This window comes from Vipera berus (assembly GCF_964194415.1).
Source record: "Vipera berus genome assembly, chromosome: 1".
Taxonomy (NCBI): domain Eukaryota; kingdom Metazoa; phylum Chordata; class Lepidosauria; order Squamata; family Viperidae; genus Vipera; species Vipera berus.
This window is the reverse complement of record NC_138202.1, coordinates 15,953,357-15,979,308: the sequence shown is the minus strand read 5'-3', so window position 1 is coordinate 15,979,308 and position 25,952 is coordinate 15,953,357. Positions and strand designations below refer to the sequence as shown.

Below are 25,952 nucleotides of genomic sequence, written 5' to 3'. Positions count from 1 at the left end.
TGAACTGCAGTTTGTACTGAGCCTGAAAGCCTTCTGGTTCCAAACTGGATCCATTGTGCACCAACAAAACAATAACATATTAATTCATACAATTATTATATATAGTCACCTAGGACATGAGAGTGACTCTGGGCAATGCATAAACGATTAAATCTACAAATCATAATACAAATCACCATCACCATCATTCTCATTGTCGTCATCCCCGAACATTTTATATGCCGTCCATCCATGCAGACCAAAACGAACAAAAATCCCTGCATTTTGGACCACTGCAGGTTCCAAAGGCAGCTCCAGAGAGGACATGTTGCAGCAGTCTAGATAGTGGTACTGCAAATGGCTTCTGATTTTAAAATGCTGCCTCAATCCTTTCATTTTTTTAATGGGGGGGTATATAGAGAGCAGAGAAGTACAGGTAGTCCTCGACTTATGACCACAATTGAGCCCAAAATTTCTGTTACTAAGTGAGACATTTGTTAAGTGAATTTTGCTCCATTTTACGACCTATCTTGCCATAGTTGTTAGATGAATCACTGCAGTTGTTAAATTAGTGACAGGGAAGTTAAGTGAATCCGGCTTTCCCATTGACTTCGGTTGTCAGAAGATGGCAAAAGGAGATCACATGACCCCAGGGACACTGTCATAAATATGAATCATAAATATGAGTCATAAGTGGCATTTTTCAGGATCATTGTAACTTTGAATGGTCACTAAATGAACTGTTGTAAGTTGAGGACTACCTGTAACTAACCACCCATCTTAGTTGCATTTGATTATGATTCTAATAATTCCCCTCAGTGTTACTACTGGCATGTTAGCTGGGAATTATGGCTGTCATAATCTAAGACACTTGGAGATCACTGGAATGGGGACACCGGTAAAAACAATAAACCCCAGAATGGCATTTTTAATTGGGACAAAACTTTTAAGAGGTTCAGGGTATTTAATGTTTATTTATTTAATAATTAAAAATCACCTTCACCCAATGCCTGAGCAAAGGGCCAGGGTTTTAGTGTGTTTAGCGTGATCTCAGTCTTTGTAAAACATTGGTTTATGGTTTGCATAATGTGCTAACCCAACTAATTGTGGCTTAGTTAATAACCAGTGATTGAATGAACCATAACTTAGCGCAGGGGTTTCCAAACTTGGCAACTGTAAGACTTGTGGACTTCAATACCCAGAATTCCTCAGCCAGCTGGGAATTGAAGTCCACAAGTCTTAAAGTTGCCAAGTTTGAAGTCCTCTGGCTTAGTGCAAAAGAATGAATCCTTGTTTGTTTGTTTGTTTCTTTGTTTGTTTGCCACCATCTCCCTCTGAAAAGCTATGCTGGGCCATCTTCCTGGTTGCCCATTCCTGATTTGTTAAGGATGCCAAAATGATGAAATGGGCATTATGACCGCCTCCTTCCCACCATCCTGGAGATGCTTAGTCAAATTTTTCAGAAAAATCTAAACCTCAGGATCGTTAGGAGGATAAAAATGGAACAATTATGCCCGTTAATGGTCTCTCCATGGAGGAGGTGGGACATAAATATAAGAAATAAAAGGTGGATAGGAGAGGATGCAGAGGCAGAAAGAGATCTGGAGAAGATGATTGTGTTGACCATTCAAGTTTTGATTTCCTTTTTTTTTTCCCTTCCTGAAGCAGACAACAAAGTCTCCAACAGTCCCATAAAAGTGGTGGAAGGCAAGGGCAGCGGCTTGATGAAAGCAGGTAGGTTGAGTCCTGATGTCTTGTCTCAGACCTGGGGACTTCTTCAGGTCTCACTGCCCACGCACACCCTGGCCACTCTGGGCTGGCCCTAACCGCATGCTGCTTGGTCTGCTTTCGCCAAGAAGGAGCTTACTAAAAGAATCTCTGTCTCAAGGCATTTGTAGTTTGTTCCTTGGCAAAGCCAGAGGAGAAGTCTCACCTTTGCTGCATTACGCTGCTTGATGCTTGCTTCTATCTATCTATCTCTGTCTGTAGCAAGAGATAGATAGATAGATAGATAGATAGATAGATAGATAGATAGATAGATAGATAGATAGATAGATAGATAGATAGATGGATGGATGGATGGATGGATGGATGGATGGATGGATGGATGGATGGACGGACGGATGGGTGGATGGATGTCCTTTCTGTAATCTGGTACCATATCTAAACGCAGCACTCAAAATGGATCTGACCAGGCTGGAACCAATACATCCCATAATATATATCTTACAAATTATAAATATATTTAATAATATTTGTAAACCTAATCGATTAAAGAAGGAACTCCTTAAATATAAATAACCAATACAATATCTTACTTTGCTATGAAAAATTTATCCCGGAAGAGAATGATTTTTCGTGTAGACATTGAAGCAGCATTGTCCAAACTGATGTAGTTCTTCTTGCCCCTCCAGGGCTGTCTCATCTCTTTCCCACGTCCTCATGCTGCAAACGGGGACAAATTCTATCACAAAATCATAGAACTTCACGAGGAACATGGAATATGGAACATGTTCCTCTTGAAGGAACATCTAGTCCAACCTTTTGCAGTATGCAGGAACATCATTTAAATCATCCATGTCTGGTGACTCTCCAGCCCCTTCCAGAACTGGAAAGCCCAAAGATTCCAGAGAGGGAGAGACCCATAGATGGAGTTCCACTGTTGTGCACTGTAGATTTTATTGTCAGGAAGATTTTCCTTATCAGGGCCTGATTTGCCTTTAAAAAAAAGATGCTTTTGGAATGGTAGTTGAATCTATCTGCAGTCATTGAATGTAATAACTTGCTAGCAGCACCTTCATGGGGACATGGCCATGAAGTCCAAAGAGTCCTTGAGTGTTGACCTCATGAAGTGCAAAGACTCCTTGTGTGTTGACCTAGCAGGATAAGCCAGACAGGAATCACAACCAGATGAGCTAATTCTACTTTATTGTGAAGTTACCTGGACAGAATCTTGCAATTCTAAAAATGCAATTTTCCCCCTTGTCCCCTCTGCAGCACAACTATCTAAGGAGGATTTCTTTTGAGCCTCTTCCCCTGCCCACTGTCCAGTTGTGGGCTATACTTTCTTTTATCTAACCATTTCCTTGGCAGTATTCTCTTGCCCAGCCTCCCAAGATCTTTCCCACATACCGTCACATTGAGGTAGCAGAAAACTATAATGACGTAAAAGTTACTACCCTGGTAGCAATATCTGTTCTTGCACTCTTGATTCTGATGAATGAGGCTGTCTTTACAGGATACAACTCACATTATTTCCCAGTTTTATTTCTCTGCCAACCCCCACAAAGGTCACCAGCTAGTGGGGAGGCAAATACCCATCCTTCTCCTTAACATATATTGGGGTGGGAGGAGAAAGGTTTTGACAGAAGATTAGAGCATCAGGTTCCTGCTGAAAGAACTTGTGTAAAACACTTGCACAAAACCAAAGTTGACCGCCGGCACACAAGTTTAGTGCTATTCTAGAACTGCGCTAAACCTGTGTTCAAATTCTCAGGCACAGGGAGAACTGCATTGTGAGGCAGCAAACAGAGAGTGGGTTTTCCTTTCTGCTTCAGATATGGACCACCCACCATCTCCAGTCAGTTGTTGTTCAAGTTGATCCTGGTCTCTGAGTCAGGAATCAGTTCAAAGATCTGGTGGGTCCTGGGAGAGAGGCTCAGGTTAAAAGAAGCAGACTCTGAAAATACAACAGCCCTGGAGGACTGTGCTTTGAGGCCCAAGGGAGGGAAAGGTACCTGCATCAGCCTAAAATGACCAGTGCGTGATTGACTGATTCCGTTCCTAGGAGGCATCTGAGTGAAAGACTGACCAAATGGTTGGTGAAGTGCATCAGACGGTACCCATGGCAAAACAATCAAAAGTTCGTTGCCTGTTTAAAGGGATCTTAATGCCAGAACAGGTAAAGTTTTATGGAAACTTTATGAGTTTCCATAAAGTTCTTTAAAGTTATTAGTTCACCAAATCTTCCAACAATGAATTTCTGTCCCCTCAGCCCAACTGAATGATTTTTGTGCCAGATTTATAGAGAGAGATGAACCCAGTTTATTTAAGTCTTCTATCTGAGGCTGAGATGGGGCTGAAACAACTACCCCACCTCTTTTTAAATTGTTTTTTAAATTAAGGTTATCATAATCTAAAATATAAATAAAATAAAGATAATAGGGAAATAGCAAAGGGAAAAGGGGGGAAGGAGAAGTGTAGGATAAACGGCGAAAAAAGCATTGACTTCCAACTTAGTTCAGCGCAGTAGAATACAAAATAAAATTACATCTTCAGTGTTTTACATACAGCACTTAGTAAATACCAGCCATTTCTATAACAACAAAGTAATCTAATCGGCAAATTCAAAAGACAAGATTTCATTTTCATTTCATTCATACAGCTGTCCATCTCACAGAAGTGATTCTGAGCTGTGTACTATCCTAACCTACTGTATCCTACCCCACAGTTGCTTGATAGTGAGATGGACAGCATTATAAATTTAATAAGATAAATTGAGTCCTGTGCCTAAAACCTAGGACTAGGGTCATATTTTATCATCTAGTTACGTCACTCCCTGAAAAGCAATTCCCAATGCATTTAAAAGGCCAAATTTGGTGTTGCTTTTTACACTTGATTGGCCTTGATTTTTGCCTTGATACAGCCCGAAGTGACATGTCCTCCATTTCTGCAAGGTCAAAGGAAGAATGGGAGGGGGGGAGTGAGGGGAAAAAAAAAAACACCCAGTCACCACAGAGCTGCCCTTGATAAATGTTGTTTTAACTGGTGTGTTACCCATTAGCTGCATCACAGCTATCCTGAACTGGAAAACCTCTGAGTGAGCTGTACAGTTTGATCTGTTTTGTGCTCGGGGCTCAAAGGCAGCTTCGATCATCATGATGAATTTGTCTCCTTTCTGCTCTGTTGGGTGTCCGGCTCTAATAGGACATTTTAATCAATAGGGACAGGGAAGGAGATGGCTGCAGCTTCAAAAATCCACCTTTCTCACAATTTGCAGGCAAATGCAACATGCATTTATTCATTCATTCATTCATTCATTCATTTATTTATTTATTTATTTATTTATTACCCTGTTGCCTCTATAGCTTGTTTTTCCTAAGATTAATCAAGTCAAAGAATATAGTGTTCTCTCATCCCATTTTTCCCTAACACAACACCCCTGTGAGGTAGGCTGTGATGACCATACGTTTTTGGGCTGAGGGGGGTAAAATCTGCGTCTCCCTGCTGCCCGTCCATCTGACCACTAGGCCACACAGTCTTAGCTCTTTCCCCCAGAAAACTATTTAATGACCAATTACTGTAGTCCATGACTCTGCAAACATTCACACTATATCACAGGAGAAACTGCATTTACGAGTGTGTGCTTTGAGATAAATTAGATATTGCATTTACATTTTTGTTTGGAGATTATAGTTTGTTTAAATATGCATTTCAACACGCAGGCCTGATGGAACTGAAAAACTCTGAGCCATCCTGAATTAAAATTGTAACAAATACGCTGAGAAAGCAATTTGTGTACTGTTTTTAAAAGAGTCCTGGCCCACGTATGTCCAAATTTTATGTCCTTTCAGGGACAATTGTCAACTGGAATGAGCCCAAACTCTGTGCCACCTTTCCTTAATTAGGCAGGCTGCACACATGTTAGAACTACATCTCCCATCCTAGCTAGCTGATGTAGTGCTTTAGCTGGAAAATATGGACTTTGTACTCCAACACATCAGACTGAGAATAATTTTGGACTTTGTGGGAAAATGCTTCCTAAAATTCAATTCACTTTTTATCTAAATCTCATTCTCCACTTGATGCTTTGCATTTTTGCTTTTAAGTAATTAACAAGCCAACATAATAGTTGCATTTCAGCTGAGCACACAGAACATCATGTTGTTTGTGTTTTTGACATTTCATTGCCCTGCTTCAGAACTCCTTTGCTGAAAGTATGCAGGTCAGATGCCAAAAGAATAGTTTTACAGCTGTTTCATGTTACTTCCTGACCTGAGATCAGGGACAGCCTGCAAACACAGTCATGTATTCCTTTTTCTGCCTGCAAACAGTGACAAAGTATATTATCCTTGTCAGGATAAGCAAATGAACTTTGGGCTGGTGTTATATTCAAATGGTAACCGCAGGTCTGCTGAGCGTTAAGTGACAAAGCAGTCCTTCTCTCCACATCTGGCTTTTCCATGCTTCCTTCCTTTTCATCCCAAATTCCCAGTTCCAATCATGTCTTTCTCTCCCACTGACAAAGAAGTTAACCTGACTTTTAATCTAAATTCCTGTCTGCTCTGATGCTCAATTCAGCATTCTTTGCTTTTGCTTTTACTAATCAAATTTGCTTGGGAAATTTGCTGTGCCTAATCTTAGCCATAAAAGGGCAAATTTGGCCAATCTCAAAAAGCTAAACAAGGTTCTTAAATAGATGATTCCTGGGAAAATCCAGGGCTGTTGTTTAAGCAGAGAAGTCAGAAAAAAACATCCTGGAAGAAAGAAAAGATAAAAAGTTATTTATGTTGATTTTATTTATTAATTAAATGTTTATGCAATCCATCTCTCTTGTAAAGGGAGGAAATATCCAGGAAGTCACCAAAGTTGACTTCAGCTGAAAGGAAGCCTTATTATTTTTATTTTTTTAAAAAAAGATTGCTTATTGCTCATACTTACTAAGGTAAAAGGTAAAGGTTCCCCCGCACATGTGTGCTAGTCGTTTCCGACTCTAGGGGCCGGTGCTCATCTCCGTTTCAAAGCTGAAGAGCCAGCGTTTGTCCGAGGACGTCTCCGTGGTCATGTGGCCGGCATGACTAGACGCCAAAGGCGCACGGAACGCTGTTACCTTCCCACCGTAGTGGTCCCTATTTTTCTACTTGCATTTTTACGTGCTTTCGAACTGCTAGGTTAGCAGAAGCTGGGACGAGTAACAGGCGCTCACTCTGTTACGCGGCACTCGGGATTTGACCCGCCAAACTGCCAACCATCTGATCGACAAGCTCAGCGTCCTAACCCAAAAAGATTGCTTATTGCTCATACTTACTACTTCATCACAAATACACTATCCTTATGTTCTCCTTCTTTGCTCTGTTCTTCTTCATACCCATTTCAGCACTGATGCAGAGCCACTCTTTATTGAACAAATCTTAAATTCATCTTTCCTCGGCTTCATTTAAGCTTAAACTCTTCTCTTTTTTTTCTTTCCTATATTGCCCGCCCTTTTCCAAAAGCAAAAACTCTGATCAGTAACCTTTCGGCTAAACCCCCATCTCATCTTTGGTTAACGGATCAACTCTAAGCTACAGAGAACGTGTCTTTTCGGTGTACACGATAACACTCTGAATGTTGGCTAGGCAATTCTGGGACCGCACATTTTAAAGTTGCCAAGGTTGGAAAAAACATCGGTTTAGATCACCCCAAGGTCAACATTTTAGAAATGGTGACTTAATATACCATCAAGGAGAGCCACCGATAGGCTCTGCTAAGAATTTGGGATCAAGCAACATCTCAGATGCTCTTTGGTGTGCTGTTCCTTTGAGCAAAAAGGCCTTTGCTTGCCTTGTGCTGTGCTTCTTCTCTCTGCCTCTAATGCTTTGGGCCTGTCCACAGGTTCCCCCCAGCTGCCCTGCGCCTCCCACCTCCCCTGCTCGTACCGAATGCTTCATTTCCGAGCTCTGGGAGGGAGAGGGCGGGGGGAGGGGGAGCAGAAACATCCTTGTCGCTCACTGTGTCCTGTTTATGTCCCAGCTATGTACTCTGTAGAGATCACTGTGGAGAAGGACAAACTCACAGGGGAGACCAAAGTCCTGTCCAGCACCACTAGACTACCCAAAGGGAACTCAGTTCAGGGAGTCAAAGTGTACGAGGACGAGCTGAAAGGTATGCACTGGAAGGGAGGGTCCACAGACCAAGGATGTCTCTGCCCTCCTGCAAAGTTCTTTCATGCTCCCTGGAACTCAGATGGAGTCCTGAGCAGCACGTCGCATTGACTCCAGAAGATCTGGCTTCTCTCCCGCAGCACAGCTGTTAGAGGTTGTGTTTGGAATTGTGTCGGGACTCTGATGACGCAGTGGTTAAAGTCCTCGACTCACAACAGCTCATTTAGTGACCGTTCAGAGTTACGCCGACACTGAAAGAAGTGACTTAGGACCTTTTTTTTCCACGTACGATATTTGCAGTGTTCCCATAATCATGTGATCAAAATTCCGATGCTTGGCAACTGGTTCATACTTACGACTGTTGCTGTGTCCTACGGTCATTTGATCACCTTTTAACAAAGCAAGATCAATGGGGAGGCCAGATTCACTTAACAACCACTTATCAACTGCAGTGATTCACTTAATGATTGTGGGGGAGAAAGATCGTAACATGGGGCAAAACTCACTTAACGTTAATTGTCTCACTTAAGCAACATAAATGTTGGGCTAGGTTGTGGTCGTAAGTCAAGGACTACCTGTATTGCAGGCAAACTCTACCCACAGCCTGAAAACTGATCCTGCTAGGGCACAAGATTGACTCAGCTTTCCATCCTTCCCTGGTCGGTAAATGAGGACCCAGACTGTCGGGGGCAATATGCAAATAATGCTTCTGCATTGTAAACCACCCAGAGAGTGCTACAGAGCACTATGTGGTGCTAAAGGTAAAGGTAAAGATAAAGGTTCCCCCGCACGTGCGTGCTAGTCGTTTCCAACTCTAGGGGCCGGTGCTCATCTCCGTTTCAAAGCCGAAGAGCCAGCGCTTGTCCGAGGACGTCTCCGTGGTCATGTGGCCGGCATGACTAGACGCCAAAGGCGCACAGAACGCTGTTACCTTCCCACCGTAGTGGTCCCTATTTTTCTCCTTGCATTTTTACGTGCTTTTGAACTGCTAGGTTAGCAGAAGCTGGGACGAGTAACAGGCGCTCACTCTGTTACGCGGCACTCGGGATTTGACCCGCCAAACTGCCGACCATCTGATCGACAAGCTCAGCCTCCTAACCCACTGAGCCACCGCATCCCTATAATGTGGTGCTACTTAAGTCTAAATGCTTTTGCTATTGAAGGTCTCTGTGGCCTTTCAGCCATGAAGCTCACTGCCTTATCTGGGATGCCTGACTAGCTGGCCACCACCCTAGTGCTCCCAGGATGTTGAGAAGCTTCCATAGCACCTGGGCCACAGGCCACTATCGGGCCGTGGCCTGTTCAGAATTAGGCCATGTGAGTGGCTGGCTGGAGACTCAAACACACGTGCACATACAACTCAACTTGTGTGCGCCGGCCTGCCGCTCATGTGGCCCAGTTCCCCTCTCCCCCCCCCAGCCTAGCCGCCAAGCCACAAAGGTTGGGGATCTTTGCTGTTCTAACAGATGGCAGTGCAATCCACTCTGCCCTGCCATGAAAAAGGCCCAAGTACAGATTGCCCGCAACTTACGGGCAATCTGTAATGAACAGTCATTCATTGAATGACTGTTCAAAGTTACAATGTCAGTGAAAAAAGTGACTTGACCGTTTTTCACACTTACGGCCATTGCAGCATCCCCATGGTCATCCCCATGATCAAGATTTGGATGCTTGCCAATTGGTTCATACTTATGACCGTTGCAGTGTGCCAAGGTCATGTGATCACCTTTTGCAAACTTCTGACAAGCAAAATCCATGGGGGAAGCCAGATTCACTTAACAACCATGTTACTAACTTGATAACTACAGTAATTCACTTAACAACTGTGGCAAGAGAAGTCGTAAAATGGGGCAAAACTCACTTAACAACTATCTTGCTCAGCAGTAGAAATTTTGGACTCAGTTGTGGCCATCAGTCAATGACTACCTATAAACCCAAATCAACATCAGAAGCTTTACAACTTGCAGTAGACTTAATTTCAGGGAAATGGGATCAGAATTGTCATTTGTGCTGGTTTTTCCTGGTGCTGGATTAGAGGAATCCCATCTCTTGCCTTGTATCCATCTTGCTTGCAGTGTTTTGGCACACAAGGTAGAAAAGGAATTGCAGAAACATTCTGTGTTCAGGAGGAAGGCTGTCTACTAGAAATATGTACAATGCTCAGAAGCCAAGACTTCCTATGAATAATTATTAATATTATCTCATTTACCCAAATGACTATCATAGTCTAATTGACTGGATGTTATCTCCAATTGCTTAGGTCCTACTTAATAATCTGAGTTATGGAAACACTGCTATAAAACGTCTTTTAAAGAGGTCCAGTAAATTTAATATTTCTAAATATTTGGTGAATCCTTTTCACATTGTGCCAAGAGGTGCCATTATAATTGGTATAATGTTTAATGCTCCGTTATTTTTCAGCCTTAGTATATAAATTATGGTATTCAGATATTTTCTCCATAGTTTTTCAACAAGTCAGCAGCATTCCTTTCTGTAATAGCAGTACCTATGAGATCATGTTCCTAACAGTTTGCATATTGAAATCTCACAAAATTTGGATCTCATTTTGCAAGCTTTTTTCAGGCACAAAAAAATCCCAGTGGTTTTTTGCAAACAGTAACGCTGAATTTTCCATATAAATCCCAATGGACAATTTTTGCAATTGTACTGAGATGTTTGAGATGAGGATGAGGATGAGGATTTTAGCCTAAAGTTTTTAAGTCTCGGCAAGTGGCAGCATCTTGTCAACATTAATTGATTTACAAGCACTAAGTTTACAACAGGTTATAATACAGACACCATTCAGATGGGAAATCCTTAGGAAACTGTGGGGCAATAGGCTAGGGTGGACAGTTCAAACATCTGGGAAGAAAACAATCAATTCTAGAGCATTGTGTGATCATAAGCAGGAGTTAAGTTCAAATAAAGGGCACATTTTTTCCCCTTTTTCAGTTTAAAAAGTTAAGTCACGTTTTCATTTTTCTGCCAGAAGCACTGTAAACCCTCCTTACTTTTCTTATCTTCCATTCCAGTGTGGAGAATAGAACACTGCAAGGGATTGTTGTTTATTATGAAAGTGCAGGTCAAGGAGATAAAGAGTAAGAAGGACAGTCTTGGTTGAAAAATCCCTAGAATTGTTTTGACCCACTCCTTTCCTACACTTACTGCTTTTTCTTTTTCTGTCCAAATTCAACATCCATTTTCGTCCACCTAAAAAAAAAGTATATTTATGAGAGCTGGGTATAAGTGGCTTTTCTAAATGTACCAAATGTTTGCTTTTTTATAAAAAAAAATCTCCATGGGGGGGGGGGAAACCTCCCAGCTGTTTCTCAAGAGAAGAACTCTGAAAGAGTTCCTAGAAGATGTTCCTCACTTTGGATTGAAAAATAAGGTAGGAAGCCAGAAAACCTGCCCAGAAAGATAGATACCAATATAATGGAAGGCAGAACATTATTTATACATCCTTTTTGGCTTCCCATGAGTCACCCCATTCTCACATTCTCATCTCTGAAAGAAAAGGGCAGGTTCTTTCATCGAATTGCTTGGGAACTGGCCTGACACTAATATACCCAGAGAGAGAACAAAACACTTGAATAAAGAACAGGTAGGTGTGGTTGGTATTTGAGGTGCTTAACTGTTGATCTGTCAGAGGTCTACAAGATTGATCAAACCCCTCCAAAATAAACAAATCTATTCTGCTTTAAAGGAGAAATTCTTGGCATTTTTGGATCTCTAGTGCCACTTCAGCGTCTCTTGAGGAGCAGAAATGTATCTATGGAGATTCTCAGTCATTCAAATCATAGTTGGCCCAAAGGTGTTTTTCAAAAGGCAACTGGACTCCCCCCCCCCCGTTTTTCCTTCCCTCGAGGACAAAAAAGTCTAGTTGCCTTTTGAAAAACACCTTTGGGAGTAGAAATGTAGTAGAATGTAGTCCAGAGTTGCAGGAAGGAAGGGCCCTTTCCCAGAGAGCAAAGAGACAACGTAGCGTAGAATCTTTGGCATGCAACAAGAGGCTGAAGGCGGTCCCAAAGGTGCTTTTTCACAAGGACTTTCTTGTTTTCCTTTGAAGGCGTGTCACTTCTCATTCAAGAAGCTTCTTCAGTTCTGACGGGATGGTGGGGAAGCTTCTTGGATGAGAAGCGAAATGTCTTCAAAGGAAAACATGAAAGTCCAGCTGCCTCGTGAAAAAGCACCTTTGGGACAACCATGACCTGGATGACTGATAATCTCCGTAGACACCCTCTAGCAGTTCACGGGGTAATAGTTATGTAGGTGCAGGTAGTCCTCAACTTACAACAGTTCATTTAGTGACCGTTCAAAGTTACCACTTCACTAAAAAAACGACTTACTACCATTTTTCACCCTTACGACCATTGCAGCATCCCCATGGTCACATGAACAAAATTCAGACGCTTGGCAACTGACTCATATTTATGAAGGTTGCAGTGTCCCCGGGTTATGCGATCCCCTTTTGCGACCTTCTGACAAGCAAAGTCAATGGGTAAGCCAGATTCATTTAACAACCGAGTCCCTAACTTAGCAACTGCAGTGATTCACTTAGGAACTGCGGCAAGAAAGGTTGTAACATGGAGCAGGTTCACTTAACAAATGTTTCGCTTAACAACAGAAATGTGGGGCTCAATTGTCATAAGTCGAGGACTACCTGTAATTGATTTAGCCTAGCAAGATTTCTGTCTATAGGTGAACAACGATAAGGAAAGTGCTCTGAACTCACTCCTTGTGTTGTTCTTGGTCCTTTGGGCTTGACATTAATCTTGCCGGATTAATCAATTACCTGCATACAAGATGTATTCTGTGAATTGCTAGGTGGGGATTCACCTTCACCCTCCTCTTTAAAGACTTGAAGCTATGTTGTTTCTGCTCTCTGGGAAGAGTCTGTCCTTTCCTCCTGAGACAGTAGATTACATTCTACCACAAGAAACAAGGATATCTGCCCATAAGCCATTTTTGAAAGCAGCAGTGAAGGTCTGGTCACGCTTCTCATTGCCTTCATTGTGTATCTTCTCTCATCTTCTCTTGCAGTGGTCCATGCAGTCCGTACCGAAGATGGGGCCATTGAGAATGGTGTCCACCAGCTCAGCTCATCCGAAGTGGATGAGCTCATCCATAAGGCCGATGAAGTTACCCTGAGTGAAGTCTCTGAGAAGGCTGCCAAAGAAGCCCAAAGCAATCTCTCAAGTCAGAAGGTCACCCCCCGGAAGGAAATCACAGGTGTGCAGGCTAAACCAATGGAGAGTCCAAAGCTTGGGGGCGAAGGCCCAGAGCCTAGCAAAGAACAACCTGTCACCATGATCTTCATGGGCTACCAGAATGTGGAAGATGAAAATGAAACCAAAAAGGTGCTGGGGCTCGAAGGAGAGCAAATCAAGGCCGAGCTGGTGGTGATAGAAGATGCTGAGAATAAGCCAGCGGCAGACTACACAGCAGATCACGCCCCACCTAATGGCAGCGCGATGGAACCTCAGAAAGAGGAGAACCAAGTTGGAGCACAGCCATCGGCCAATGACACGGACCCCAAAGAAGCAGACCAGGATCTTGACGTGAAGAAACAGCGTTGTAAATGCTGCTCGGTTATGTAAGAGGCCCTTGCCAAGCCCTTCCCTCAACTGTACAGCCAATCAGGACTGCCTTTTCCCATCATTTTCACCTGGACACCTTGACTCCGCCTCCCCGGTTATCTTCTCAATTCTACAAAAGTCTTGAGTTCAAAGTGTTGCTATTTTTACTTAACAAAATGTGCTATTTGCATCCCCCAAGGATGTTTCCCCCCCTTATTTTCAAGTGACTGGGGGAATATAAGTGCAGTGCTGGTGAAATCGTGTAAAATAGCCAACATTGACACCAAGCTGCCAGTCTGGTTGTTTTTTTCCCCTGCCTCCATTAACACTTTTATTCATTGTTTCATAAAGGACCAAACCCAAAATTTAATGATGGAAGTGATCGGTCACTGCAGTCCCTTTTCTTTCTTATTTGGGCATTTTAAATTGTAATGGTTGAATAGACCTGGAGGCCTTTCGATTAGAAACGGGAAAAAAGTGAATGCTTCCCCACAGTTCAGCCCTGTTTCCATTTTCTGAAATGTTTGAAAGAGAAAATGAATTGATCAAGAAAGGAGACTCACCATTCTTGGCTTCCTCTTGAAATTTCTGAATCTTTTTGAAATGCAAATATCTTTGATATCTCCCAAAGTCCTTCACATCGTAATTTACCAAGTTCCTTAAGAATACAGATAACAAAAATCTTCTACAATGGGAATGTTAATTAAGATCAGAAAACAATCAAGCAAACCAAGTTTTTCACAAGTTTTAAAAATAGGTCAACTCATTTTTTGTGCACCACAGAAATTGGTCTTGAACCTCCAAAATAATTCCATAACATCTTCTCAAGAATTTATTGGCCTTCCCATCCTGTTGTTTGCAGGAGCTTTGACAAGGTTGTAATGATTGAACTTTAAAGCTCTGAAAAAGAAAAACTGGGCTGATTTTGTATGTTTTCTTTTTTTCTTTTTCCCAAATGCCACGGTAACGACTACTCTGGACTGTAGGATTCTACGGCTATGGTTGATGTCTGAGTAGACTTTATGATTCAGAGTCCCAGCTGGTGATAAGAATTACTGACACTATATGTATATTTTGTGGCTGTTAGACCAGTCTTCCCCAACCTAGGACTTACACATTGGACCATTTGGCTACAGATGATGGGAACTGTCATCTAACACATCTGAAGGGCATCTAGATTGGGAAAAGATAAGATGGATTCGGTCAGTGGAACAGAGAACTCAGCTGGACTGTCAGGTGCTCAGCACCGGACAAGGTAGAGATAGAAGAACAGTCCAATGAAAGACTGGTGGGGGAGGAATGGGAGTGTCACAGGTTTCCCAGAAGGAAGAGGCAAAATGCATTTAAAACCAACAGTAAGCAAAGACCCAGGATGGGAAATTATTTAGAGGTAAAAAGGAGAAATTCTCAGCCATTGGCACAAAGTGAATAATAGTGAAACTGTAGAAGAGATACAATTGGTGCTAGCCAACTGGCACCATGGTTCCTGATAAGCTGCATCAAGATCTCTGATATCGATTGGGGGGTGGGTGGGCATTGTTCTGAAAATACTTCCTTCTCTCTGCTTCCTCCTCAAGTCTTTTAAGGGACAAAGTGCCCTTGGCACTATTCAATATTTAACAACTTCCCCTCCCTCCTCCTTATTTTTATCTGGGCCTTTCCCATTTTTATTTACATCCTTTAAAAGGTTCTTCAGTTCAAGGCTGCTTCCCAAGCATTTCTTTTAACTGGTGGTGATTGGAATTTTTGGAGAAGAGGTGTTTCAGGTTCAAAAGGTGCTGACTATCTCATCCCCTAAAGAAACTAGAGCCTGTCTCTGCTTCCATTCCTGAGATGTTACAACCTGAAGTGCCAAATTAAACGGATCCACCTCAGCTACCAAGACAAATAACATAAGTATATTTGGGTTTGGCTGGGGCAAACCTTCTCTGAATTTGCAGTCCCCAGTTGTATGGAGACCACAGCTTCTGGGGCTCCCACTTGGCATAAATGTGTCAACCTAGAATTCTGGGAAATGTAGTATCATGATATGTCTGGAGATTCCAGATTGTGGAAGATTTATCCCATATATTTGAAATCAGAGGCTATATATAGATATATAAAATATCTCCAGGCTAATCATCCTTCTGGCCATGATATACTTAGTTAATAGGGCATCTTAATTTCTCTTTTGCTTAACTAAGACCCATGGATTGGCCCTGCTTTCTAAGCTATTCCCCAGCTTAGGCCCCAGCTTCGTGCTGGTCAACTTGTCTGTGGGGCATCCGCAGAGCAGTTTCATAACTATACTTCCTGTTGTTCTACTCCTTTTTAGATTATCAGCACAACTTTCTTTTCAAGAATGTGACTCAAAGCTCTAAGATGGATGATCTTAGAAAATATGGAGTGTGGCTCGGGGATGGAATCAAGAAACATCCGTTCCCCTTAAATTCGGCTGAAAGCAAGATCCCCACTGATCCTTTTAAACATTATTTGCTGAAAAGATGAAAGATAAAGCTCTAGCAATCTCAACCAGTTCCAAATGTATCTTTCTGTTTCTTTGGACTGAGACTTTCTCATTTATTTTTTGTGATCTGGTATTTAGTTCTTCTCCTTTCAGATAAGTCAAGTGTGTAGATAATTGTTTTGAAAGCATCACCTGAATCTTTCCCAAGCTCTGAACAAACCATTGCATCAGTTTCCCAAAATATTGTATCTTCCAAACGTATCAGGGTTTCCAGCTTCTCAATGAACCCACACAACTGCTAGGAGCAGACCTTAACAAGTCTTTGGATCTGATGGAGAAGCAGTGAAGAAACAGTTATATGGTAGAGCAGACCCCCTGTGCACATAAGGGTGTTGCCAATGAGGCCTTGCATGTTTTTTTCATCTCCAAACACTACAATCCTACAGATCAGTATTTTAGGATTTTGGAGTGTATTCCCTATTCCATCTCCCCAAAGTTTGAGATTTGTGACAGAGAAGCTGGTCAAATAGAATCTGATACTATAGTTGCAATGTTAGGGTTCCAAGTTGAAGTAAGCCATTTTGAGGACATTTCCTTCCATTGACCAAAAGAACCTGGAAGAAGAGTTTTCCATAGCGATATCATTGAAGCAACTTCTTCCATCTGTATTCATAAAATGCATCCGTGCAAAGTTTTAAGACAGTAGTCACTGGGTGAGCTTCTTTTGCACATTTCTGCTTGGCTTGACAATCATATTTTTCTGAAGGACATCATCCTGTTACTTTTCTCCTTCCATTTTCTGATTCCTTATTTTCCTGTAACTAGCAAAGCAGCAGGCTTATTGGAAAAAGCCATGCAGAGATGCCCTGTTACCTCTTTCACCAGAAATTTTAGGCAAGGATCAAACTTGAACCTTTTGCCTTAACAATGAGATGTAAACCCTTCCTAATTCAGATTATTTGTTCATTGTGATCAGGGATGGCTACTCAGGATAGCAGTAGCCCTAAAACAAAGCAGCCAATTTAATCTAGAAGTTTTGACATTCAAAGCATAGGCTGTCCTGTTGAACAATGGGTCTTCTTCAAATTCACCTTCTTTAAAAATGTCTAAATTTGCAAACCTTGATGAAGAGTTGAATGCGATCTTAAAAGAGGAGGGGGCAAGATTCCATGGTTTGACCATTATGTAGTCCACCTGCAGCTAATCCTTAGAGATGGAGAAGAAATTTAGCACTCCAGCATTGAGATGATCAGCATCTAAGAATGTGATCTGGGTTTATCCTCTGAGGGCAAATCACAGAACTGGGGCTGGTGCAGAAATCTCAGCACTAATTTAGATGAACTTTCTCAACACTTGTATGGATTCTCACTTGCATAGCTGGGGTTCAACATAATGTGGGCAATAAAAAATAGAGATGGGGCTGAGCTGTTTCTGCTGTTATTTAGAACAGTATTTCTCAACCTTGACAACTTTTAAGATGCATGGAACTTCAACTCCCAGAATTCCTCAGCCAGCATGCTGGATGGGGAATTCTGGGTGTTGAAGTCCATGCAATTTAAAAGTTATCAAGGTTGAGAATCACTGCATTAGAGCTTGGTCATTTGCATTCAATCAGTGTCAGACAATAATTCACATGTGGACTATGCCTTAGTTTATTACTATTTTTAATTTCCTCTCTCTCTCTGGCTGAAAAATTACCTTTGCATTTCCAAATGGGTGGGAGATTGGGGATGGAGACCGAGGGGAAAATATTAAAACGCTCAAAAAAATATCCCATTGCTAGTTATAATGAGGGGGCATGATCATATTAATTTAATTGTAAAGGAATTCCTTGGGATTTACGCTGGATTCAACCAGTCTCTGTGGTTGGGCGAGGCTGGTTGTGCTTAAAAAGTTATCACGCATTATTCTGTTACAATAACTGAATTATCCTGCATAATAAATATAATATATGGGTGGCGAAAGAGGGTGTTTAAAAATGAGAGATCAAAAATTGTATGGTGGAGTGGAGGAAATCCCCGTCCAAGAGTTTCTGGGAATCCCTTCAAATTTGGTGGGTCTATACTATGAATCCATTCTTCCAGGGGAAGAGAAGTCCATGGATGCCTCTTTGCCAAATTTCCCTATTAGACATGGAAAGCTAGAAGAGGTGAACCCCATGACTTCCAAGCCAAGGAAAGACTGTGTGTCTCCAGACTTTCTGCTCAAGTTCCCATTATTTTTTGACTCTGAAATCAACAGTCCATTGTTGTAGTTTGTGATTTGGAAACTGGTCCTTCATAGATCTTTTGTTCTCCAGGTGTGTCACCTGATCATCTGTTCAATGGGCTTCTGAAAACTCACAGCTTATGAACCAACCCATAATTTTGTCAATGGTCAGCTCACAAGCCAAGAGACCCCACCCACTATTTGTATATTTTTTTGGCACTTTGTGGAGACATCAATTGGGAGTCTTCTCTATAATGGACAAGGGGCAGTCTTCAAAAGCTCTAGAAATCTCGAACTGTTCTTTGGGCTGTTGGGAAGGCCCTCAACATCAACATTTCCAGCAACCAATCTCCATCGGCGATGTCTTGTTTTCTTCTCTACTCAACCAGGATCTTCATCTGGGTTGATTGAACAGCAGCGAACACTCCTACCTGGATTTCTCTGAAGCTGAGAAGATCTGTCAAGGGGATTGAAGGAGAACCAAGGCATGAAGAGGCTATCAGGTGCTGCTTCAGAGATTCTGGTGCTGGTGCAGTAAACCCCTTGCACACTTTTTCTCCCCCACCACCCAGTCTCTGTCTCATCTAATGTGTATGACATGGTGATGATATCCTTTGTGTGCCTAGTTCTCCACTTAATTCCTTCCATATTCTTTGGCTCGCAAAAGTGCACTTCCCCCTTTCTCCCAAGCTTTCCAAACATCATTGCCAACTGTTTGAAGATCTACCTTAAATACACCCTGCCACACACACATGCACACTTCTCTGTTGTTTGTTTGTAATATACTGGAACAGAGCAAATAAAAAGTGTGAATCATCTGGAACAAAAATGTTTGGAGGTGTTCCTTTCCTCTTGTTTTTTTTTTAAAAAAATAGAATGATGCCTAGCCCTAGACTGTCCTTGGAAAAATCTGCAAAAGTTGCATATGATAAGAATGATAAATATCACATTGTACAGAGATGAGCAGTAGAGCAGACCAATTCTAAAAAACTCAGCATCAGTACTAAGCGAAACAGGTAATCCAAACATGGAAATAAGGGCAAATAAATATTTTTTAACATGTGACGATGACAAACATTCTTTCTTGGGAAAGAGTTTCGAGAGACGTGTGTCATCCTTAAAAGATTTCTGGCTTGGTCATTGTCCACCTACCTTATATAAAAAAAGTAGTGGGGCATGAACTGTGTGGTTCCAGCAGCCAACCTGATTTTTGTGACTCGGATACACCTGATCAACTCAACCTCCCCCCTGACCTTGATTCCAGCATCAAGGGCGACAGATTTTACACCCTGTGGGGCATCACACCCAGTACTACTAGAGGCCCATCCCACTGATTTCCAATAGCCATTTTATTCATGATAGTTGTAAAGCCATCATCACGTGACCGTGATTGGTTTTATGGTGGTTGGTTTTTTTTGCAATGGTTACAGGTCCTCAAATTACAACAGTACATTTAGTGACTGTTCAAAATGACAACGGCATTGAAAAATGTGAGTTATGACCGTTTTCAACAATATCCCCATGGTCACATGATCAAAATTTGGATGCTTGGCCACTGACTCAGATTTATGACAGTTGCAGTGTCCCCGGATCATGTGATCATCTTTTGCGACCTTCCGACAAGCAAAGGCAATGGGGAAGTCAGAGTCACTTAATAACCTGCAATTAACTTAACAATTGTGGTGATCCAGTTAACACCTGTAGCAAAAATAAAAAGGTCATAAAAGGGCAAAATTCACTTAACTTTCTTGCTCAGCAACAGAAATTTTGGGTTCAATTGTGGTTGTAAGTCACGGACTACCTGTGTTAAGCTAACACGATGGTCATTAAGTGAACCCATTGGTCACTACTTGGCATTTCGGGCTGAAAACTGGAAGTAAACACCAGTTTCCAGAAAACATCGTAAATCACAGTCACATGACTATGGAGTGCTGCAAACAACCATAAATACAGGCTGGTTGCTGAATGCCTAATAGCTTCTCCCAAAGGGGCTTCAGATATAGAACTTCAAATCTGGGTCATAAGTCTCTTATCGGGGTACATCAGAACTTCAGATGGTTGCTGAGTAACCAGACATAAGTTGAGGACTACCTGTAGTCCTAAAGGTGTTTGAAATTATAAAGAGGGGAGTTGATTGAAAAGTATTTTTTTTCTCCTCTCCTTCAGGAACAGACCAGCCTTCCCAATTCTGCTGCCCTTAAAAAGAGTGGAACTACAATTCCCAGAAATCCCAGCCAGGTGCAGGATCTGGCTGCCTGGCAGTTCTGGACCTTGTTAGAGGATTGGTGGGAGGTAGGTTTCAAACTTGGGGAGTTATTGAAAGAAGTCAGTTTGACAGAAGAGGCAGAGTGGAGAAGAGGAAGTGCTATTTCATCCAGAGATGGTGTTAACTGATAGAATTCACTTCCTCAGGATGTGTTTTAAAGGAAAAAAAATGAGGGAATTGGTGGTGTGTATCCAGCAGTTTTCATAGAGAAACTGCCACCTCCCACCCCCACAGAGACAGTCTGATTTGCATTTTGCAGAGCAGCTGAAGCAGCCATTTCTCTGCATTTTGTGAGCTATCAAGCTGGCTGGGGGATTCTGGAAGTTGAAGTCCACATATCTTAAAGTTGACAAGGTTGAGAAACACTGATGTAAGACATCTGAGTGACCACTACTACAAATACAATGCTGTCAGGACAATTTTTTCTCTATTTGTTCCTGTGTCTTGTGCCTCTCTTTTTTTTATTATTTTAGAAAAGTTGCACACTCTAGCAGAACCTTTCTCTCCATTATTTATTATCATTATATGCCTGTCAATGAGACAGGGCAGTCTACCTCTAAATTTCAGATGCTGGGGACAATATTGTATTAGGAAAAAATACTACACTTGTAAGCTGAGTTCATATAATACACTAAACCCCAGTTAACAAAACACAATTGTGCCACAGCTGAGAAACATACTTTTCATGCGAGAAAACTTGAGTCTATTTTAAAATTGGGGGAGGAAATGGCAGAAGAGCTTTCCAAAATATAACAATCAGGGGGGATGGTCCAGCATTTCCCCTCTCAAAGCAACATGGAGATTTATATTAATATTTATAAATATAACAATATATATTTATATTTCACATTTTGAACCCCCCCTCTCCCTCAGAGTTGTACTGAACTTGTACTCCAACGTATTTGGAGGTCATCAGGTTAGTGAAGAATGGATTAGGGGATCAGGTTGGGGAAACAGCCTTGAAATCCCAATTCTATTAGTTAAAATTCATCTATATCTATCTATCTATCTATCTATCTATCTATCTATCTATCTATCTATCTATCTATCTATCTATCTATCTATCTATCTATCTATCTTATCCAACACACCTTCCTCCTCCTATTTGCCCCACAACAACAACCCTATAAGGTAGGTTGGGTTGAGAGACAGCTGGCTTTCATGGCTGAGGGACCTGAACTCACGGTTTCTGCAGCAGTCATAAATGTGAAAATTGTCCTAAGTCTTTTTTTCCAATACCATTGTAACTGTGAACAGTCGCTAAGTGAAGATTGTAAGTCGATGACTACTTGCATAGCTAAATAGCACTTCAATATTAAGAGGCAGTCTACCTCAGATGATACAACAGGGATACAACAAAAAAGTGGTTGCCTTCAGGGCTTGCTTGTTTAGGAAGCATCAAAGTGGACTAGAGTGCAGGCTAAAGAGAGTCATTTTGATCTAATCAAGAATATTCCTTTTCTCGTTGAATCTCTGTTTTGTTAATGGCAGGAGAGCATTCCTCCATCAAAGGCTTCTGGTCAGCAACATTCCAGAGCCGGCATTCTGCCCGGTCAGCGACCCATCCTCCCCTTCCTTTGTTTACCCTTCTGGAAACACATTGCCTCTAGCAGATTTGCTGCTGCAGACTAGAGCTGAGGCTCCATCCTGGTTTCCTGCAGATCTTTGAAAAACTGGGGATCACCCAGCTGATCTTCCAAAACTCACAGGCCAAATCTCACCGAGTCCAGTGGGAAGGGCTAAGGATCAAGAGGTATCTGGGGTTCCAGATCTAGGAATCCATGGTGTAATCTTGGGAGACAGGAGACGCAGCCTTGATAAACAAAACTTGAAGAGTAAGGAAAGCGTCAACGAAGGGACTCTTCCTAATTTTCAGGAGAGTAAAAGTGAGGGCAGGAGGAACATTTTGTGACTTATAAGATTGATGATAGCCTTGTGAGGTAGTCTGGACAAGAAGCACAGCCAGGAATTCTAGCTCTATTTTTTATTTTTATTTTTTTGGTAAAGTAATTATCACAAAATCTTGCAAGTCTGAAAGTACTGTCTCATCCCTCGCTTTTCTTTTCCTGAAAACTAGGGAAGTTCCCTTCAGAAATGCTTTTACCACCTCTTGCCTTTCAGACTCCAATTATGTTTATCAGACCGTGGTCCACACTGTGGGTCTTCCTCCTGTCTCTGAAGGTCATTCCCACATACCATTATACCTGCCATTACTTTATGAGAGAGTCCCAGGAGCAGTGAGAAAATAGAAGAGGATATTTAAGGCTCAGGGTTGAATTTTGGGGGCCCTTGGTGTTCTCTGAGCTGTTTTTTTGCCGATGTTTCATTACCCATCTAGGTAACATCAGTCCTAGCGCAAACTAGTTCTTGTTTGGCAATGAAATGTCTGCAAGAAAACAGCCAAGCTCAGAAGAGCTGGGAAAGATGTTCCCTCTGCAAACAATGAACCCCAGAGGGAGCAGGTCCAGGCCAGGAAAATGTGCAGCCATCAGTAACTACAGCAGTGCTTCCCAAATGTAGGTAAATTATCCAAAACTTGATAAAAGTGGGTTTTTTTCCTTTGGGTAATGACACAAAAATCTGCAGTGTATGCCTCCCAGCATACACAAAGGACAGCACAGCAGGAGGCTGATGGTGCAGATCAGCAGAGGGGCTGGACAGCTCCGGGCGATGACTGCTCACTCAGGATAAGCCTAATGACTTAAGCTGTTGACAGCCCCAGGCATGGTCAGCCTGGTGGGAAGCCAGGATCTACACTCATTGTCACCTGCACTGGCAGGAAGCCCAGGTTTGAACTGATTGGATGCCATCCACCTGGGTAGGTACAAATAGACGCCAGGCTTCCCTGTTTCCCCAGTTCGTTCTGTTCAGAATAAACTCATCTCTACCCCAGCTCTGTGTCCCTCTCTATGTGAAGCACGCGACTTTACAAAATCCATTAACAACAGAAAAATTTAAATTGACTTAAAGATTGTCATGTGTATATGGAGGTTCTCAGTCATCCAGCTCATGGTTGTCCCAAAGGTGCTTTTTTTTCAAGAGGCAACTGGACTTCCTTTGTTTTTCTTCGAAGACGTTTCACTTCTCATCCAAGACATTCTTCAGCTCTGACTGGATGGTGGATCTTTGGGGCTTTCCAGTACTTTTTCACTTTCCCTATGTAGAGAGGCAACAATTATACTTCCCTTTAGAAAGTTGCCTTTTAACAATGTGGACTTTGGTTTCCTGAGCAGCACTGTCAGATCCTCCATTCCACTTTGTTTTCTAGGACACTCTCTTCTTTCTGGCCTTTGTCCCCAAATATTCTTTTGCTCTGTAGAGAAATATGGGAGGTGCTGCTTTTAAAGATGTTTACAGAGAGTCCCTAGCACTGTGGTGGAGAACGTATGGCACGCGTGCCACAGGTGGCACACAGAGCCCTCTCTGTGGGCACGCACGCCATATCCCCAGTCCTAGGCCTTCAGCTGGGTTTTATAAAACCTTTTCGCTTTAGGCCTCTGCCACCGTGTGCAAAAAATAAAAAAGGTTCTATCAGTCAATCAATTTCAACTTCTCACAGGGGAAAAAAAGATCTCGCAAAGTTGGAATTGATTGATTGAACTTTTTAGTCCCACCCAGTCTGCCGTTACCACTGCAGCCACGCCCACCCAAAGGGCCATGCCCACCCAATTGGCCACACCCACTCAATGGGCCACCCCCACCGGGCACCCGACGATACATAAGTGGGTTTTGGGTTGCAGTTTGGGCACTCAGTCTCTAAAAGGTTCGCCATCACTGCCCTAGCAGGAATGATCTTCCAGATTTAATTTCCAGATCTCTGGAATTAATGTAAAAATCAAGCTAAAATTCAGCAAAAGGAGGAAGAGGAGTGTGAACAATGTGGGCATAATGTAGGTTTAGTTGCCTTTTCTTTTCTCTCCCCCCCCCCCCCCCGTTATTCCATGCCTCTAATTTTGTTGGCTATTTCAGCTTTCCAGTCTACATTTTGTAAGAACTATTTACCATAACTGATTTCCTTATTTGTTTGCATCTGAGGTAGACTGCCTCTGGATAGTAAAGTTCCATTTAGCTATAATGATGAAACTGTGAAAAGCAGGGGGCTTCTTTTATTTTGATCCTCAAGCTGCGTCATCTGAGGTAGACTGCCTGTTAATACTGAAGTTCCATTCACTTTAATTAGGAACTTATAGAAGGCATGGACATTCTTCTGAAGCTGAGGTGTCCTTACAGCGGTCAAAAAAGTTAAGATGAAGGCCTCAACCTTATCAACAAAGTCCTGCCCCTTTTTTGTGTGACTCCTGTGGACATCCTACCACAAAGAAGAGGGAGTCAAGCTATTCTCCAAAGCACCTGAAAGCAGGACAAGAAGCAAAGGATGGAAACTAGTCAAGGAGAGAAGCAGCCTAGAACTAAGGAGAAACTTCCTGACAGTTAGAACTATTAACCAGTGGAACAACCTGCCTCCAGAGGTGGTGAATGCTCCAACGCTGGAGGTTTTTAAGAAGAGACTGGACAGCCATTTGCCTGAAATGGTATAAGGTTTCCTGCCTGAGCAGGGGGTTGGACTAGATGACCTCCAAGGTCCCTTCCAACTTTTTTATTATTATTATTATTATTATTATTATTATTATTATTATTATTATTATTATTATTATTATTATTATTATTATTATTATCCAAAAGAGTGTCCAACTGCTGTTAGCTGGGTTACTTGCAGGACTGTCATTATATCTGACTGTCCAGTACGAACTGACAAGGTCAGCACACACATCCCTCCCCACCCCCAAAGAGCAGACTCCAAAATATAAGGCACACATATGAAAAATACACTGGAGGTTTCATTTTAGTCTATTTATTAAAGAGAGCAGGTTAGAAAGTGGGAGGTGATGAGTTCTAGTTCTGCCTTAGGCACCTTGGGGTGATCTTAGGCCAGCCACTCTCTCTTAGCCCTGGGAAAAAAGGAAGGCAAAGGCAAGCATCTTCTGAAAAATATGGTAAATAAAATGGCAGGGATTTGCCCAGGCAGTCAAAGGGAGTCAAAGCCAATAATAATAGTTATAGGTGCAATCCCAAAACACCTGGAGCACCACTTAAACACAATCCACATTGACAAACTCCTCATCAGAAATTGCAAACGGCAGCTTCACTTGAACAGCTTACATCCTGAGATGATACCTTTAACATCATCCAGCAACAATATCTGCCTATCCCAGGTTCTTGGAAGGACTCATAAGTGAACAAAAGTACCAAATCCAGTGCAAACAATGTGGCTGACTGTGCAACCAACTATAATAATAGTTAAGACACTTGAGTCTGTGCTTCCAAACTGGAACTGCAGAGCTACCTCTGTGCCCAGCTGTTTGTTTTCTTCAAACTCAAAAGACTACCAACTTAATAATATGCAGCTCTCTGGTGTTATATATGCTTTCCTAAGTTCCAGTTTAGGCCACCAAAACATGAAAAAAATGTGGGAAACTAGAGGCCAAATTTGTGTTTCAAAGAGAAAAAAGGGCTGGCTGTGTTTTTACCCTGGCTCACCATCTAGAGTCCAAAGAGGGAATTGCAGAGAATTGCCTTCATGTGAAGTGGCTGTTCTTTTTCTATCTGGTCAC

General features: G+C 42.1%; 1 protein-coding gene across 2 annotated transcripts in view; it reads left to right on the top strand.

The window, feature by feature from the left end:
• Positions 1-18,896, top strand: part of PALM (paralemmin) — an 86,722-nt gene extending 67,826 nt beyond the window's left edge. The window contains exons 7-9 of one of the 2 annotated variants that reach the window (XM_081345595.1): positions 1,645-1,713; positions 7,711-7,842; positions 12,885-18,896. In XM_081345595.1, the coding sequence (XP_081201721.1) occupies positions 1,645-1,713; positions 7,711-7,842; positions 12,885-13,441 (758 nt within the window). In that variant the 3' untranslated portion in view covers positions 13,442-18,896. The remainder of the gene's footprint in view (positions 1-1,644; positions 1,714-7,710; positions 7,843-12,884) is intronic. The other variant, XM_081345596.1, reaches the window with a different exon arrangement.
• The last annotated feature ends 7,056 nt before the right edge of the window (positions 18,897-25,952 follow it).